Below are 16851 nucleotides of genomic sequence, written 5' to 3' on the forward strand. Positions count from 1 at the left end.
CTCTCTTTGCAACTAATGTCTGCAGTACTATTTTGCAGGGTCTTCGGCTCAGTGCATCGGCATTTCCATGAGTATTTTCCTTCTGTGTATTCAATATCATAATTATATTGGTATAACTTTCTGATCCAACGTGCCAGTTGTTCCTCTGGGTTCTTTAATGATCTTAACCAGTGTAATTGCAGCATGGTCTGTCCTGATGGTAAACCTAGCCCCATAGAGGTAAGGATGGAAAAATGTCAGACTCTTTACAATAGCAAGGAGCTCCCTTCTTGTTACACAGTAGTTCCTCTCTGGTCTACTCAGGATCCTACTGAAGTAGGCCACCACATGTTCGTTTTCACCCACTTTCTGAGACAACACTCCTCCAATTCCGACGTATCATAACAGAATCATAAATTACACAGATCTCAAGGTGACTACTGCTCTCTCTTCATTGACATTGCTGGCTTTCTCTGCCAGGCTTATATACTAACGAAGAGGGACTCTCGAACACACGCTAACTTCCCTGATCATTCAAGAAACTCATAAGCAGCGTCACGTGACTTCCGCTGTCGTAACAATATAATCTTGATGTCAGGAAATTACTTTCAGAACAAGACCAATTTTCCAGATAATTCAAAACGATTGTAACTTAAGCATGTACTTTTTGTTTAAATTCTGTTGCATTTGGTTACCAAGAGACTTTTGTTTCTAAAATATGTAAATATGAGGTTTGTTGTTATTTTAGTAATATTCAATAAATAACAGAAAAATTGTTTTTATGAATAATAAGTTACAATTTACGTTTGTAACATAACCTTTTAATGGTAATTACCATCCAATTTGCTTGTGTATTAATAGTAACTATGTATTTTTTAATGTAGTCTGGTTTAATGATGTACCCTGCTTCCATCTAGAAGGCGTTTATTTTATGTATGTGTCTTAGAATGTATCCCAAAGTTAAAAGCATATTAAAGATAGAGATCATAATGTGTTTAGGGCCGAGTATAGTTAGTTGCTAAGATGGTGGCCTACAATTCAGAAAACTCAAAGTTAGAATTACTAAATGTTACGGACCACTCTCTTTACTTCCAGTTGTGTGAACTTTTATTACTGTGACAGTCAACCGGAAGTTCGGTTAAGAATAAATGGTCAGGCACCAGCAAATGCTAGCTAATTGCCCTCTTTATGGATACCAGTCCTGAATTAGGGACGGCAATACCTGACTCTGAGCAAACCGTTTAGCTCATGTTTCTAATGCACAGACCAGGTTGAAAACAATGTTGTGAAAATTGAATATTAATAAGGAAAATATATTAAAACAGAAAGTGATAAGCTTTTTTTTTAATCGTGTTGTTTTAATTTCAAAAACCATGGAAACAAGTAGTGGTCTGTACAGCATCAACCTGAGTATGTAAATACTGTATGACATTTTTTGACAGTTTATTCAAACGCTCGATAAGAATGAAAAGAAAATTAGATATTTTGCTCTCCTTTTTTACGTTACCAAGCAACTTACAAATATTTTTATTCTGGTAGTTGTACTGTGGTATTGTTTAAGTTTAGCTACAGACGTTTTCGTCTTTCAGAAAGAACGTTGCAAAGAATTGTTTATGTAAGACGTTTCTGAGCATGACTTAACGCTCTTATGGTTGAAAAATAACTTTATATCAGTTTAAAATATACGAAGAGATCGTTTTGAAACCAAAAGATATTTTCATTTAGATTGTTCTTGCCCTTTGAACGCTACCAAGGATTATTATTGCGCGTCGTAGCAGGTGTTCACAATACTGACGATACGCACTTTTGAACGTGAAGAAGTGAAAGCTTCATTTTCCCCCAAAGCGCTATTTATTCCAAGTTACATTTCACGGTTTTGACGTCTGTCCACGTACTGCAAGATTTGCCGGAAGTTCACCTTTCCGTAAAGTAGTAGTAAATTTAATGTCCGGTAGATTGAAAAGCAGGGTGGAGCTTGTGTATTCTGATAGTGTTACGGGTAGCTAGTTTCTTTGTTTTTACTGGATTGTCCATGCATCACTGGGTCTGTTGTTGATATGTTTATTATTTAAAAAAAATCGTAATACTAATATACACTAGATTGCAGCTGATTTTATAAAATATGAAACATACTAGGTTGGTTGTTTTGAATTTCGCGCAAAGCTACACGAGGGCTATCTGCACTAGCCGTCCCTAATTTAGCAATGTAATACTAGAGGGAAGGCAGCTAGTCATCACCACCCACCGCCAACTCTTGGGCTACTCTTTTACCAAATAATAGTGGGATTGACCGCACATTATAATGCCCTCACGGCTGAAAGCGCGAGCATGTTTGGTGTGACGGATATTCGAACCTGCGACCCGCAGATTGCGAGTAGAGCGCCCTAACCACCTGGCCATGCCGGGCCTAACATACTAGGTTTACCTCAGGTATTGCTTGAATTATTTCATCATTAAGTCACACTCTTCATCTTTTCTCGTCTGATCTGATTGTACGTTGGTTTTGAATTTCAGAAGTTTTATAGGTGGCGAGTTTGACTTATTTATACGTACAAAGTACGCTTTTTTTCCTTCTGTTATTTAATTTCAACTTTTTACAGATAATAGCATTAACGAAACAATAGAGGTTTGGTACGTTATATTAGAACGATTTTGAATATACAAATCAACATATCACGTGACAGTCACAAGCAATATAAAGTCGCGATGGACCGGAATGTATCAAAACTACATTTTGACATTGTTTGGCGTTTCTTAGATAATTTGAAATTTGATTCCACTAGAAACTGATCGGTTTTGATAAAGGTTCTAATTGTCTTATCTGACATAAAATATTCATACACTGAGATCATGTTGTTCAGTTCGGGGATTTAAAATTTCCACGACAAGAATATCCCTTGTACTTAATGGCATTGGAAAAGAAGGGAATATGGATCAACATGGGGGATAGGACAGTCCAGAAAGGTGCCTCTAACAATTCGTACACCTGCCGAGGTACCCAATGTGTGGCGTCTTATAACAGGAGAGAATCTACGAACACAAAGGTCAATGGCAAAATACGCCCACGTGCTCCAGGCATAAAGGTACGCAACGTAATAAAGAAGAATCTTCGTCTGAAATGCGACACAAGTTTCTCTCACAACATACACGTTCAACTGTGTGTATCTCAAGCAATTGGATGAGAATGAAACGGATATTTATGCTGTTACACACGAAGAGCCTGATCGGACATAACGGCATGGGCTGTAACGACATGGTGAGGCTCCAAAACCTTTTACTTTATCGTACACAGCTTTTGTAGTTATCAAATTTTATTTACCAATCAGTAGGTCTGGGAGGTTAACACCTATTACTGTGTGTATCTGTTATTTTTAGTGATAAGTAAGGATAGTTCACTTTAACAGGATTTATCGCGGAACATCTGTGGTTTTCAAACTGAACATTTTGAAATTTCACAAAAGCATAATTTCTCCCTTAATTTTGAAATAATCTACCTCTCCAGGTCGAAGCTTCTTTCACTATTTTGCCTTCCCAGTGACTCAGTATAAATGTTGAGGGGCTTATAACGTTTAAGTTTGGCGTTTGATCTCTGCAGTGGTTAAAGCACAGCTAACCCATTGTGATTACACGTAAGTGAATAGTTCTAAGAGTTGAAAACACTTTATTAATTCTCTTCTGAAGTTCTGAACCTTTACCTCCCGCAGCTGTATGTAAAAGTTACTGGTTCCTGTTAACCTATTTTGAGTTAAAGGTTTCAAGTGTTACGTTGGAATAATGGCAACCAAAATTGTTCTCTTTTTATTTTGCCCCCATAGTTGCTCAGCAGTAAACCTCGGAGTTTTGCTAATATTTGTGATTTGATCCCTGTGATACAGCACTTATAGCTCACTATGCAATTTTATATACTTAACAGCAAACATTTCAAAGTGTTTTAAATTAAAATAAATGAACTTTGATATTTTTATTGTAGTAGATTCTAGCTGATTTACTGTGTAATATATTCTATTTTTTAGACGTTTTACGCAAAGCTACATAAGGGCTGTCCCTAACTTTGAACTGATAAGAGTAGAGAGGAATCAGTGTTACATGAAATATTAGTACCTTTGTAGCCTAGCACAGTGGCTTTTGTCACAGGAGTCAGTTCTACGTGAAATATTATGACAATGTTGATACATATGTAACGTAACAGTGGCTTTCATCCCCTGAAATATCATAGTGAGAAAAAGAACTGGTGACAAAGGAAGTACCAATAAATGATAAATATTCTGTAAATCACGTTTACGATTAATTAGCGTCATCAAGATGAATATAAAACGCACGTTGTGTTAGATTTCAAACATGATGACGAATAATACACATCAGTATTCTCCAATTTTTTAAACGTGAAATAATTGACATTTTATTATAATTTTTACCATTATTGGAAATTATTTGAATTACTCTAATTTATCTTCTCTTTTTTGTTCTTTTATTCATAAAAAAAAGGCATGTCATTTGATAGTGCTCGCCAGTATGTACGTCGTTGCTCCTATAACATCTTAACTGTTTGGGATCTCCCGGTAGCTCAGCGGGTGACTTGGGGGGTCTTTAACGCTAAAATTCGGGATTCTATATCTGCGTTTAGAGAAGCAAACAAATAATAATTTTTGAGTGTGTGTGAATCATACATTTCACATTTTAGTTTTAAGGTAAATATTGCACGGGTTTATATAGTATGATGAATTTGCACACGGGAAAATAGTCTAAAGGAAAAAGCTTGTTTTGTTTTTTTTTGTTTAATTATGATGGAAAATATTATATGTTAATTTATGTTTGACAAATTTTGAATGATCACTTACATTCAAATCGTGTTTCATGTAGAAATTAATGAAAAATAAAGATGTGTACCTAATGTTGGGCAGATTGCAACTCGGTTAGGGTACTGGTATTGCCACTGACAGTTTGGGTCTTGGAATGCTTCCAGACAGTTTGTTGGACTAGTGAAGTAACAGGCGTGAGCCAGTCATCAGATGTATTACCACGTAATCCCTGCAACGATTTGTTTAAGTGTAGATTGAGTATTGATTTGATTGTACTCGTTTAAAAGAAAGTGTTGCACCATGGTATCGATAGAGGGTTCAAAGGTGAAAAAACTGTTCACCTTTTTATTATAATATCATGCCATTCGCTGCTTTTAATTATGTAAAATAACGTAACGCTTTCGTTGTCACAATTTTTAGTATGTTCAGTATTTCATAATTTTGTAAAACAAAGCGTTTGATGTTCCATTAATGGTTTAAATGACGTTGTAGTGCACTTCTTTTTATATCAAATCACGCTGTTGTCTCTTTAATTATTAGATAAAATCAGGCTGTTCTGTGTTTCTTGATTATACAAAATAACACTGTTCACTCTTTCATTATTATATAAAACACACAGTTCACTTTTCTTCTTAGCTTATGAATCGTGCTCTGTTTAATTACGTACAATCTCGTTGTGGACTCATTCGTTATTATGTAAACCAGCTCCCACCTTAATAAAAAACACGTTATTTCTTCAAATATTATAGTAGTTATTTTAAAAGTATTGATAGGAATGCACAACGAGGGTCGCGAGCTCGAGTCCCCGTCACCGAACATGCTCGTCCTTTCAACCGTGAGGACGTTATGATGTGACGGTCAATCCCACTATTCGTTAGTAAAAAAGGTAGCCCAATGTTTAGCGGTGGGTGATGTTGACTAGCTGCTTTCCTTCTAGCCTATCACTGCTAAATTAGGAACAACTAACGCAGATAGCCTTCGTGTCTTTGCGCGAAATTCAAAACAAAACAAACCTAACTTTTTTAATGCTATAATAAGTATTATACACATTCATAAAGGTTAGTGCTAACGTTAAGAAAAGGCTGTTAAATATTGATAAATGTAGTTACACCATTGAAAATATGTATACTGGTATATTCACCAATGGCAACGTGTTTTCTTCTATCCCCTCATTGAGCACGTTCAAAATTAATTGATACATTTATTATGTTTTGCAGCCACCATTCTGGGAGGTATCAAATAGTTCTGAAACTAGACTTACTAGCCGCAGATCGATGGTCCTCATCCCGCTTAATGGACAAGGACTAATATATAGGTTTCAAATGTTACAGTATTTAATTGTGTCAGCCAGATTACCGATTAACATCATTACATGGCGACTTGGCTAGATGATGGGATGTCGTATTGGTGTAAACAGTTAATGCTAAAGTAATTGTAGTGGTTTGCAGATATAGAGAATCACGTAGTAATAGCTTAGCTGAATTTCTAACAGTTATTTCAAAGTACTCTGCTTCGTCATTCGGGGTTGTCACAATAAACGTGTTTTTTTTAAAGGAGTGTCATTAGAAAGTGCTTTGTAGCAGTGTTACCAGAAAGTTCTGTTATAGGGGAGTGTCACAAGAAAGTGTTTTGTTGTAACAGTGTTACTAGAACGTTCTGTTATAAGGGAGTGTCACTAGAAAATGCTCTGCTTTGTTATAAGGGAGTATCACAAGAAAGTATTCTGTTATAAGGGAGTGTCACTAGAAAGTGCTCTGATTTGCTATAAGAGAGTGTCACAAGAAAGTGTTCTGTTTTAAGGGAGTGTCACTAGAAAGTGCTCGGATTTGCTATAAGGGAGTATCACAAGAAAGTGTTCTGTTATAAGGGAGTGTCACTAGAAAGTGCTCTGATTTGTCATAAGGGGTAGCATAAGAAACAGAAATAGCCGTTGAATGATCGAATAACTGAAGTGCCCAGTGGAATTTGTTAGTGTTTATTATTATATTCAGTTATATCCCCTGGTGGATAAATCGCTTTGTGTGAGTAATTTTGTAAAATAGTGGGTGTTCGGGTGCGAACAAGCCCCCTTTTTGAAAGTCAACTGCAATTTGATGGCAAGGGATAGTTTAATCTCGTGCTGCGAAAACGGTAAACGTGGGTTTACAATATTAAGTTCGTAACCTTTTTCGTTTGCTAATGTGTTTCTTCCATCTCACATGATCCTTGCTATAGACCTATACTTAGGCCTACATGTGTTATTGATTTCAAAAAATAACCTCCACCTGAAAAAATCTTGGCGGCGGCCAAGCATACAATGTTGTTTTTAGCTAAAAATAGCAACCCCTTAATTATTTTGGGAATTCTGGCTCTGAATATATGTAAAATTCGTTTGTATTTGATACAAATAACTAACAAATATCCAAAATATACCTCCACAAAGTCTGGAAGAAAATTAGAAATCATGTTGCAGGCTGTTCTTAGTAATATATTGAGATTTGTAAATAGGAACAAGTATATCGTACTCTTATTAATTTACTCCGAATGCTGGAAAGGAAGATTAACTTTTGGTTAAAAAAAAACGTTTTTTGAAGTATCTGATAATGTTTCTAATCCCAGGATATCTGTCTAGTATTGTTTTGATCAATCAAACATACTTCACATCTTTAACAAATAATTATCTACGTTTGGCTGATAGGTCCTCAAATTACCGCCTACGTAGCCTTGCTATTAATATGTCACGTGACCCATGGGGAGTGTCTCCGTGAATGATGTGTTACCGACGCGTTGATTTCCCCTCAAGCTATTTTAAACGAAAGTGGAAGGATACAATCGTTGTGTACGTATCCTGATTGTTTAGGAAGTAGTTAAAAAGTAGTTCGGCATTTAGAAAGTGATGAGGGCAAACATTTTGGGTCGTTTCGTTGACCGTTCCTTTCTCTTAGATGTTAGTCACTAACAGAAAAAAGATCATATCGTGACTCAGATTATCCCAAAATCTTTAAGTAGCGTCGTTAAAAATGATATTCTGAGTTATACCCAATGTACAGCGAAAAATATTTGTTTTGTACCATCTGCAAAATAGGAGAAACTCAAGATAAGATGTTCAGGTGTAGCCAACTGCGCCCTAGCATAGAGTAGGCCGCAACGAATAAATATATTGGTTTACGTTTCCATCATGTATTACAATATGAAGTCTGTCAGAGCTTTTTTTTTTAGTTGGTTTAACTTGCTGTGTAAAAAATAATAAATCTGCATCCAAACCTTGTTATTTTTATTAATGCTATTATTTTTGTTGACCAATTGCTGTAAAGTTTAAAAGCTTTTTATAGTACTGATCCCAACACATCTTTACTTACAAAGAAAGTCACATGAATTTAAATTAATATGATCATTATAACACCAGACTGGACTGTACTTGCTACAGTTAAAAAATAAATAGCATATAAGAGACAAAAAGGACTTTACCACCTGTGTGTCCATCCATCTTCATTTAATAGATATAAATTAAACATTGTTTTAAAATTGGCAGTACATCTGCTGATTTATCATTTTATAAATTACAGAATATTTCATTGCTGATATCCTTATTGCGATGACAGAAAAGTTCAAGAGGCCCTTAGAAAAGTGATTAATACATTTTTCAGTAATGACAAAAGTTTTACATGGACTATCTATCAAAGTATTGGTTGAATGCATTAAATGCTGGAAACTTGTTTTTATTTGTGCATATAATGTTCTCTATATGACTGATATAACAAAATTTCCTTTATTAATTCCATTGTGATAAATGTGGTTATTGCTCGCTTCTTTTTTATATCTAAGTAGTGAGATGTACATTGACTTTGTCATTTAACAAGAGCTGAACTAGTGTAACTTTCATCAGACTAGCTTGCAAAACTGTGAACATTTAGATTGTTACCATGAGAAAGATTATTGGATGCAGATATTCAAATGACACTATAGTGTTCTATAAACAAGCAATTGATTATGGGGTTTGGACCAGAAAGGATTGCCTAGTTTTGATTTGCAGGGTCATTTCTTGGAGAGAAATCATAAATATATCAAACATCACCCAATGAACTAAAAATAAACATGTTTTTCAAAACAAAATTTATAGAGACAGTGTTAGTTTTTATAATTATAGAATTTATGCTAATTTCTTCCATAAAATTTGTCCTAGAAAAACAGTAACAATTTTTATATAACTTTGACATCTGAAAGTTTAGATGGGCCTATTGATATTAACTTATGGTCAGAGCAGAACTAAAAATCATCTTGGTAAAGAGTATAGCTAATTAAATATACTTTTCTTAGGTTTTTATATGTACAGATTAACACACTTGTGTGCAGGAAGTTAATGGGAATGTTAATAATACATGTTCTCTTCTCAAAAGGAATATATATTTGAACATTTGGGAACTGGCCTTTTTATCTGTTGTTTTGTTTTTTTCAAATGCAGATATAAATATTTAAAAGCCAAGATAATGTGCAGAAGGTTTTACTTGCCAATGTTCGGAAAGAAAGTGGTTTCTTTTGTCAAATTCAAAAATTAGCATGAGTAGAAAATGTCATGGATGGAGTATCAACTTACATTTGTTATTAAGTGATATAGTCAAATTCTATGTATTATTTTTTTTTCTTTTAATAGTAATATCAATCAAACATTATTTTGAAAGTAAGATGTATTGATTGGAGTTGGACAGCCACATGTGTACAACTTTGTTCCTGTATTAGTTGCATGATAGTATTCTCTTCTTAGAATTGAGCTGTAGTTTCATTACATTACCTGTACAATCCATCTTATTGTATAGATTTGATTTAGTATCAGTTTGTTTGTTGTAATGATAATATCATTTTCAGGATGGCTCAAATTTTTTAAAATTTTGATGTTAGTATAACAGTGTAGGTAAACACGTAATACTTCTTTACAAATGTCAACTTGCTTCTAAACGTATAAGTAATTCTCAAACATTACATATAGAGCTACCTAATTTAATTTGTTTTGTCTAAAAATGCTTACTCATAATATGTTAATCTAACTTTATGGAAATGTTGTATGTGCCTTATCTGTTTTTTATATTGTGTGTGTTGCACTTATACATGCCTTTTTGAAATGCATCCATCACAAGGTTTAGCTGTGTTTTTATTGCTAGAGTTCAGGTAGTTGCATAATAAGGACATTATCAGGGCTAGTTGCTGTTTGTGAATGGCAGTTCGAAGAGAAACTACAACTAGCAATAAAGGAAACAGTTAAGGCATATGGGTGGAATAAAATTGTTGTATTTTCGTCTTAACTTAGATTGTGTAATGGTCTTATTCTAGGCCTGGCGGAAAACATGGATGATAAAAGTATGCCAACCAATTTTATATCTTCTTTAAATTTTTGTAAGTGTACTTAACTTTTGATGCACAAAATTGTAGCAAATATATATGTGTGTGTGTATATAATGATATCATTAAATTCTAGAACTGGCGTTATATTACCTAAATATTTATCACATGAAAGACAAATTTGACTTTGTTTTATGATGTTTAATTTAACTAGAATTGTTGTGAACTAAAATACTTTTTGTAAAAATTTATTCCTTTAAATATGACGTTACAGTTTTTTCTTGGTATTTCTTGTTTGTTTTAATAAATCTGCATATGTATTTTAAAGATGTGAGCTTTAGGAGTTTTTTATTATAAAGTTCATGTTTAGTGTCACTTTTGTACTGAAAATAGAAAAAAAACCAGTTTTAATTGAAAGAAAAACCTTTAGTAGAATATTCTAGAAATAAATTATGTTTTATATAGAAAGTTTTTAATATTGTCTTTCAAGTAATCATAAAATGAAATATTTCTAAAAGTATTGTAGCATTTGTAAAAAGTAATAATAGAAAAAGCTAGTTTTTTTTTACAATATTCTTACTTTTTCCCAATTGACAAACTTTTACAAAAATGTATTTTTTTGTTATCACCTTCTGCCATTCTAGCACCACTTTCTGTATAATAACAAAGGTTATGTTTGGTGATGTGATAGTTAAATTGCATTCACATTTTTACATTTTTCTAACACTTGAATATTTTTTTCTGTTTGCTTAAATATGTAGATATTTGTTTTTGTTGCTCCATTTTTCATGATATTAAATCTAAATCAATTTCTACAGCTTTTCTTTCTCCTTAAACCAAAACTTATGGATTACAGTGCAATAGTTACATTTATGTTATGTCACGTAATGCTAAGCAGTAAACTCAGTTTTATCTTCCATTTGATCAATGTGGGTTAAGGTGATAAACCCCAGTTTACCAGATTTATGCACCTGACATATCTCACCAATGTTCATTAATGAGTGAATTAGAGCTTAAATGTTTTATTATAGTGTTACAAAGACGTCTGTTCAGTAAGACGTGTAGACATTTTATTAATCAATTTTTCACCACAAGTGGAAGTTGTCTAAATTACTAATTATCCTAATACAGGTGCCTTAGATGATGAACAGGAACAAGAAATAGAACTACTGAGTGAAAGAGATCGCCACCAACTAAAGCATAGAGAACTTTTTCTGTCAAGACAGGTTGAAACCCTGCCAGCTACACACATACGTGGAAAGTGTACAGTCACATTGTTAAATGAAACAGAGTCATTGGCCTCATACTTGAATAAAGAAGTAAGGAACTTAAAAATATATGTTTTCCTTCATGAATAGGATATTTATACTATATATTACTCTTGTATACAATACTTGTTTTTATTCTGTACTGTTATTTCTCTATGGTGTTTTTATTTGCATATGAAGTTTTGTTTTCTCCACATTACTTTCTGTGAAATATTTGTCTTTCTCTAGGTTGATGTTTCACACACCTAGTAAATGATGTAGTTTTTGATTTTCTAGGACACATTTTGATAAAAAAAATCAATGTTTAAAATTCTTTCTCCTAAGTCTTATAGTGTGATGTATTTTATCTCTTTAGGAAGTTTTTCTTTGTGTATGATGATTTCTTCTTCAAGTTAATGTTTGATATGTTTTTGTTACTTCAAGGTGTTTAATGTTTTTATTGTATACCTTCTCTTTAGTATGTTTTTTTTTCATACACAGGCTTTGTATGAGTGCATGAAAGTACCTTTTTTTGAAAACCTGCAAAAATTGCCATTTTACTGCCAATATCTTAAAAAAGTCTTATAACTATAGTGGACATTTGATAAACAGTTGACCATTCTACCAACACAAAAACAGTTTTCACCTATTGCCCAACAATATATAAAATCCAAGTGTACAAGTAAATACTCCTTACATCCACATATAGCATTCAAATGACAATTGTTAATCCAATACTTAAATAATCATGTTAATCAATTTGCCTCGCAATTAAGTAATGTAATTAGCATGCCTCACCCCCCTGCGGGCCTCAGATCAGTTTGTGCTTTCATACTATTGTGGGCCTGGTATGGCCAGGTGGTTAGGGTGCTTGACTTGCAATCTGAGGGTTGGGTGTTCAAATCCCCGTCCCACCAAACAAGCTTGCTCTTTCAGCTGTGGGGGCATTATAATGTGATGACAAATCCCACTATTCATTGGTAAAAGAGTAGCCCAAGAGTTGGCTGTGGGTAGTGATGACTAGCTGCCTTCCCTCTAGTCTTTCACTGCTAAATTAAAGATGGCTAGTGCAGATAGCCCTCGTGTACCTTTGCATGAAATTCAAACCAAACCAATCATACCATCATACTGACTGTCCCTTTTTGGACCAATGTTTGTTAGGTTCCATATTGCCTGTTTGGGGTGTGGCTCCCAAATCACCTGTCAGTCTGATGCATGCCCAGTATTTTTATCTGTGTCTTACCTTTACAACTCTTTTATGGTATCTTTCCTCTCTACACCTCCTCTCTGAGGTTCTTCACAGAAATCCTGAGGTGTTTTCTGGGAACACCCTTTCTCCTCTTTCCTCCATTCTAGCTCGTTTGTTGTCTTCAGCTCTGGTTTTGCATACATGGTTTCTCTGTTGTTGGGACCTTCTAGGTCATGATGCAATTTTGGCTTGGGCCTGTTTACCATCTGTTTATCTTCAAGATTTATGTATGGCCCCATTTCTGTGTCAATATGTTTTTGACATGATCCCGGAAACACTAGATCCAAGGGTCCAACAACAACAATCTACCCTTACCAATATTGTTGCACGTTTGTCTCAGTTGGAGCCTATACGCTACCTATTACCATTCCCATCCTTCCCCTTCTTGAGGTGCCTCTTCTCAGTGGGCATTAAATCACTTCCTTCTCATCTGACATTGTCTGGTGGTGGTTCATTTTGACAACTCTATGGTGGTGGCACATATGAATCACCAAGGGGGCACCTGGTTGAGAGATCTATGTTTTTGGGTGTTGGATCTCTTATACTGGACTCACATGCAACACATTCATCTCATTGTGTGTTATGTACCAGGTGCTATCAATCTTGTTGAAGATCATATTTTCCATCCCACTGGATATATACGACAGAGTGGGACTTAGATTCACTAGTTTTAGGGAGCTTTGCTTGTGGTGGGGTTCTCTCCATGTGAATGCATTTGCTACGAGCCTTAATCACAAATTACCTCTAATTTGGTCGCCAGTTCCTCAGGCTCTGGCAATTGATGCCTTCAGCCAAGTTTTGTCCCACGAAAATCTTTATGTTTATCCTGCTATTTGATTACTTCATCAGGTTATCTCTCTCATCCATACCACTCCTTGTTGGGTCAGCCGTGGTTTCATTGGTTACAGCACCTGCTACTCTCCCCTCCTGTACATCTTCCGTCATCTCCCTACCTTCTTCATCAACCTTTGTCAGTGGTCCTACTTCACGTCCTGCATCTTCACGCTTGGCTTGGAGATTTCCCACTGATAAGCCTACTGTGGCTTGGGTAGGTGGAATTTCTCACTTGGTTTTTTGACCGGGGGGTCTTTGGTCTCCTCTCTCTCTCTCGAGTTATCAGGTGGCTTTATCCCATACCTTTCATTTTTCCTGATACTGTACAGTTTTTACTTCATCTGACCTTGCCATGCTATTGAATTCCTTACAGTTACATCACCTTCCCAGCAGATTGGGATGTTAATGTGGTACTTCATTCCTCATATTCCATGTTTTACCTTTCCCTTAAAACATATTTCCTTCTCCTCTTAGCCTATGGACATTGATTGTGAGATTTGTATATCATTGACATTTTGCGTACACTTTATCACCCTACCTATCTTCTCCTTTATCCAGATAGTTCCTTCTTCCCAAAGACCTCTTCCTTTTCCCATATTTCCCTTCCTTTCATTTCTCATCTTTATTCTCGACCAGATCCATATAGGCTTTTGTATCTAGTCAGGGCTCTTCGTTGTTATATCGCCTATATGGCTTCCTTCTGTGGTACCTATTCCCAACTTTTTATCCCCAGGCAGTCTTCCTCCCTTTGTTATTTTTCACCTTCAACCCTTGCTAATTGGGTCCGACTTTTGATCTGATTGGCTTTTCCTCCTTGCCTACTTTATCCTAGAATTTGTTCTGGTGTATTCTCATCAGATTAGACACCTTACCTTTTCCCCTGCTTCTCGTCTTCATTTTCCATTGGAGGAAATTCTACAATCAGGCATGTGTACCATGCCCAATACATCATATCATGGTTTCTTCTTCGTTGGAGTTTCGTCTTCCACCTGTGGCCATTCTTCAGACTTCATTGTGACTCTTAACTGATAAGTTTCTATTCATACTGTCTTTTATTTTCAGGGGCCTTTTCTTCATTCCTCATTATATAGATCCTGCTCTGTGGTGAATGGTGCCTGATCAGGTATTCTTGAACTTGAAATTTGCACTGTACAGCCATGTTGACTTGTGCTTTATATTCTGTGGTTTCACAATGCCCACCTTTGAGATGGGGTGTTCCACAAGATCACTTGTAGATGAACAACCTTGCAATATTTTGATTCATAAACATGCATGTCTCAGACTGTACCACTCATGGATTGCATGGGTAAAACATAAGGGGATAGCTGTCCATCCCTGCCACACGTATAGTGAATAACTTGGTATGTCTGCTTTTCAAAATAGGGTTTTTATGGTCACCCATTGCACTGTCTCTGGTGATGATGTTCCTTTGGACTCTCTACCACCTTTTCACTCTTCTTTCTTCTAATGGAGTATGGGACTCCTTTCCACTTCCCAGTTCCAAGCCACTTGGGTAATTGACTGGAGACACCCTCCTGAATAGGTTCTACACAGAGGTGGCTATAACCATTCAGTGCAGAGTAGAGCGGTGGTGATTTGTGGGTGTAGATGATGTACTGTCCTCCTCTTTGTGATATATAAATGCGAAGGAGTGATACATCAAAATGTAATTCACCCCTTCAATTGGAAGCCCTCATCCTACCCCCACCCAGATGTTGGTACCCCGCGGCTGGGTTTTGGATTTAGGGTAGAACCAATCGACATAAGTCCTCCCACATGTTTCAGGTTGTTTATCTTCCTCCCTCAATTTTCCTCCATCTGTGTTGTGGGTCATAGAAGTGGTACATGGGATTGTTACGGTTCTGTCGATTGGCTCTCCCTCGTCCTATCTTAATACAGAGACGTTATTGCCTTTTTGATGGTTCTGGTATGTTCCCTAGCTGGGGGAGTTGATTGCATTCAATAGACATCCTTTTGATATTGGATGTTGGTTTCCCCAGATCAATAGCTCAGTGCTAATACTTGTGTCATACCTGGGAGACAGCGTGATTCTCAATCCCCCTGTCTCTTGGGTTTGAGGAAAAGACAGTATGATCCTCATCCTAATTCTACGTGGATGTTGGTTCTCAGTGGCATGGATTTAGGATGTAGTTGACTTAATGAATACGATCCGTCCTGACCTAACTACTTTACACCTGAGGGCACATCCAATGTTTTACCCACTTTTTTATTTGTGGAATTGAGTTATATTTATTTTATATGGTAAGGAACACGATCCTGACACAGTTCTCCCACTGCTCTCCTTTTCTGCTCTTCTCCATATTTCACAGAGGGGTGAAGAATATACCTGGTTTAGAAGTGGTGCAGTTCCCCTCATCTGATCTTCAGATCTGACTCTCTTGTTTCCAGGGGTATCCTTCGGAAGCTTGGGGGGGGGGGTTTACTTCTATCATGAGAGGAGCTAAGTACTGTATCGAAGTATTGAAAGCTATAATTTTCCTATATTGAAAATGTATTTCCAAGAGGTACTTACCTCTACTCCCATTTCATACCCTTCCTCCCCTCTTTACTCCAGTGCTCACGTCTTCTGCCAAACTTTAAAGTGATAGTTTGGTAAAGGAGTATAGAGGGAATTGCATGCTTCACGTGAAGTGGTGAAGTGACTCATGATGATTTGCATGAGAGACACGTTGGAATCTTTGAATTCCATTTGGGGAGAGCAGAATGCTTGTGGCATGTGTAACAAAAAAGTTTGCATATAGAGGACAGCACAGAATGAGAATAGCTAATTTTGTGAGAGGAGGCAAGTACAAATCGGAAATACATTTTCAGTATAGGAAAATTATTACTCTGAAATGATTAGGGCATCTAATCACCGTTATCAATAATTTGTGACTAATGACAGTGGTGATTATTAGCATAAAACTAGAGTATATTACAAAATCTGATTGTTTTATCTCCCTTACTCACAATTATGTGTGAAAATGAAGCAACTTGTTGCTGTATGTGGAGGTGGACAAGTTCAATCATACAACCAGTGTTAAACCCACATTGGAAAATCAGTGGCTTTTATGATAGTTTAATTTTTACCAGTAGATTTAGCTGAATAACTAGCACCTGAAATTATGGCAAGAGTTGAAAAGTTTCAGATTAATTTAAACTTAAGTATTAATTGAATATATCTGCTTGTCATTATAGTCACTAATAGAATCTAAAATAATTTTGTTTGTTTACTACCTTGTTTTATTATTTATATGATCAGACATTTTCATAAATACCTGTAAATTCATGTTCGGTATATACTACCAACTAGCCTTTCAAATCAAGGATGAGGTGTAGTTTTAACTCTTTTTTTTTTTACCACCTTAACCCTTTACTTTATCATTTGAAATCTTGTGTGAAAAGAATGAAATTAGCACAATAACACATT

The 16851-nt window shown here is 35.6% G+C and overlaps 1 protein-coding gene across 1 annotated transcript in view; it reads left to right on the forward strand.

Moving 5' to 3' along the window:
* The window catches only part of LOC106465776 (metastasis-associated protein MTA3-like), a 67811-nt gene that overhangs the window by 8268 nt on the left and 42692 nt on the right, over positions 1 to 16851 (forward strand). The window contains exons 4-5 of the mRNA XM_022393714.1: positions 10083 to 10145; positions 11223 to 11410. Of these exons, the coding sequence (XP_022249422.1) occupies positions 10083 to 10145; positions 11223 to 11410 (251 nt within the window). The remainder of the gene's footprint in view (positions 1 to 10082; positions 10146 to 11222; positions 11411 to 16851) is intronic.

The sequence above is a fragment of the Limulus polyphemus genome, unplaced genomic scaffold (assembly GCF_000517525.1).
Source record: "Limulus polyphemus unplaced genomic scaffold, Limulus_polyphemus-2.1.2 Scaffold2048, whole genome shotgun sequence".
Lineage (NCBI taxonomy): Eukaryota > Metazoa > Arthropoda > Merostomata > Xiphosura > Limulidae > Limulus > Limulus polyphemus.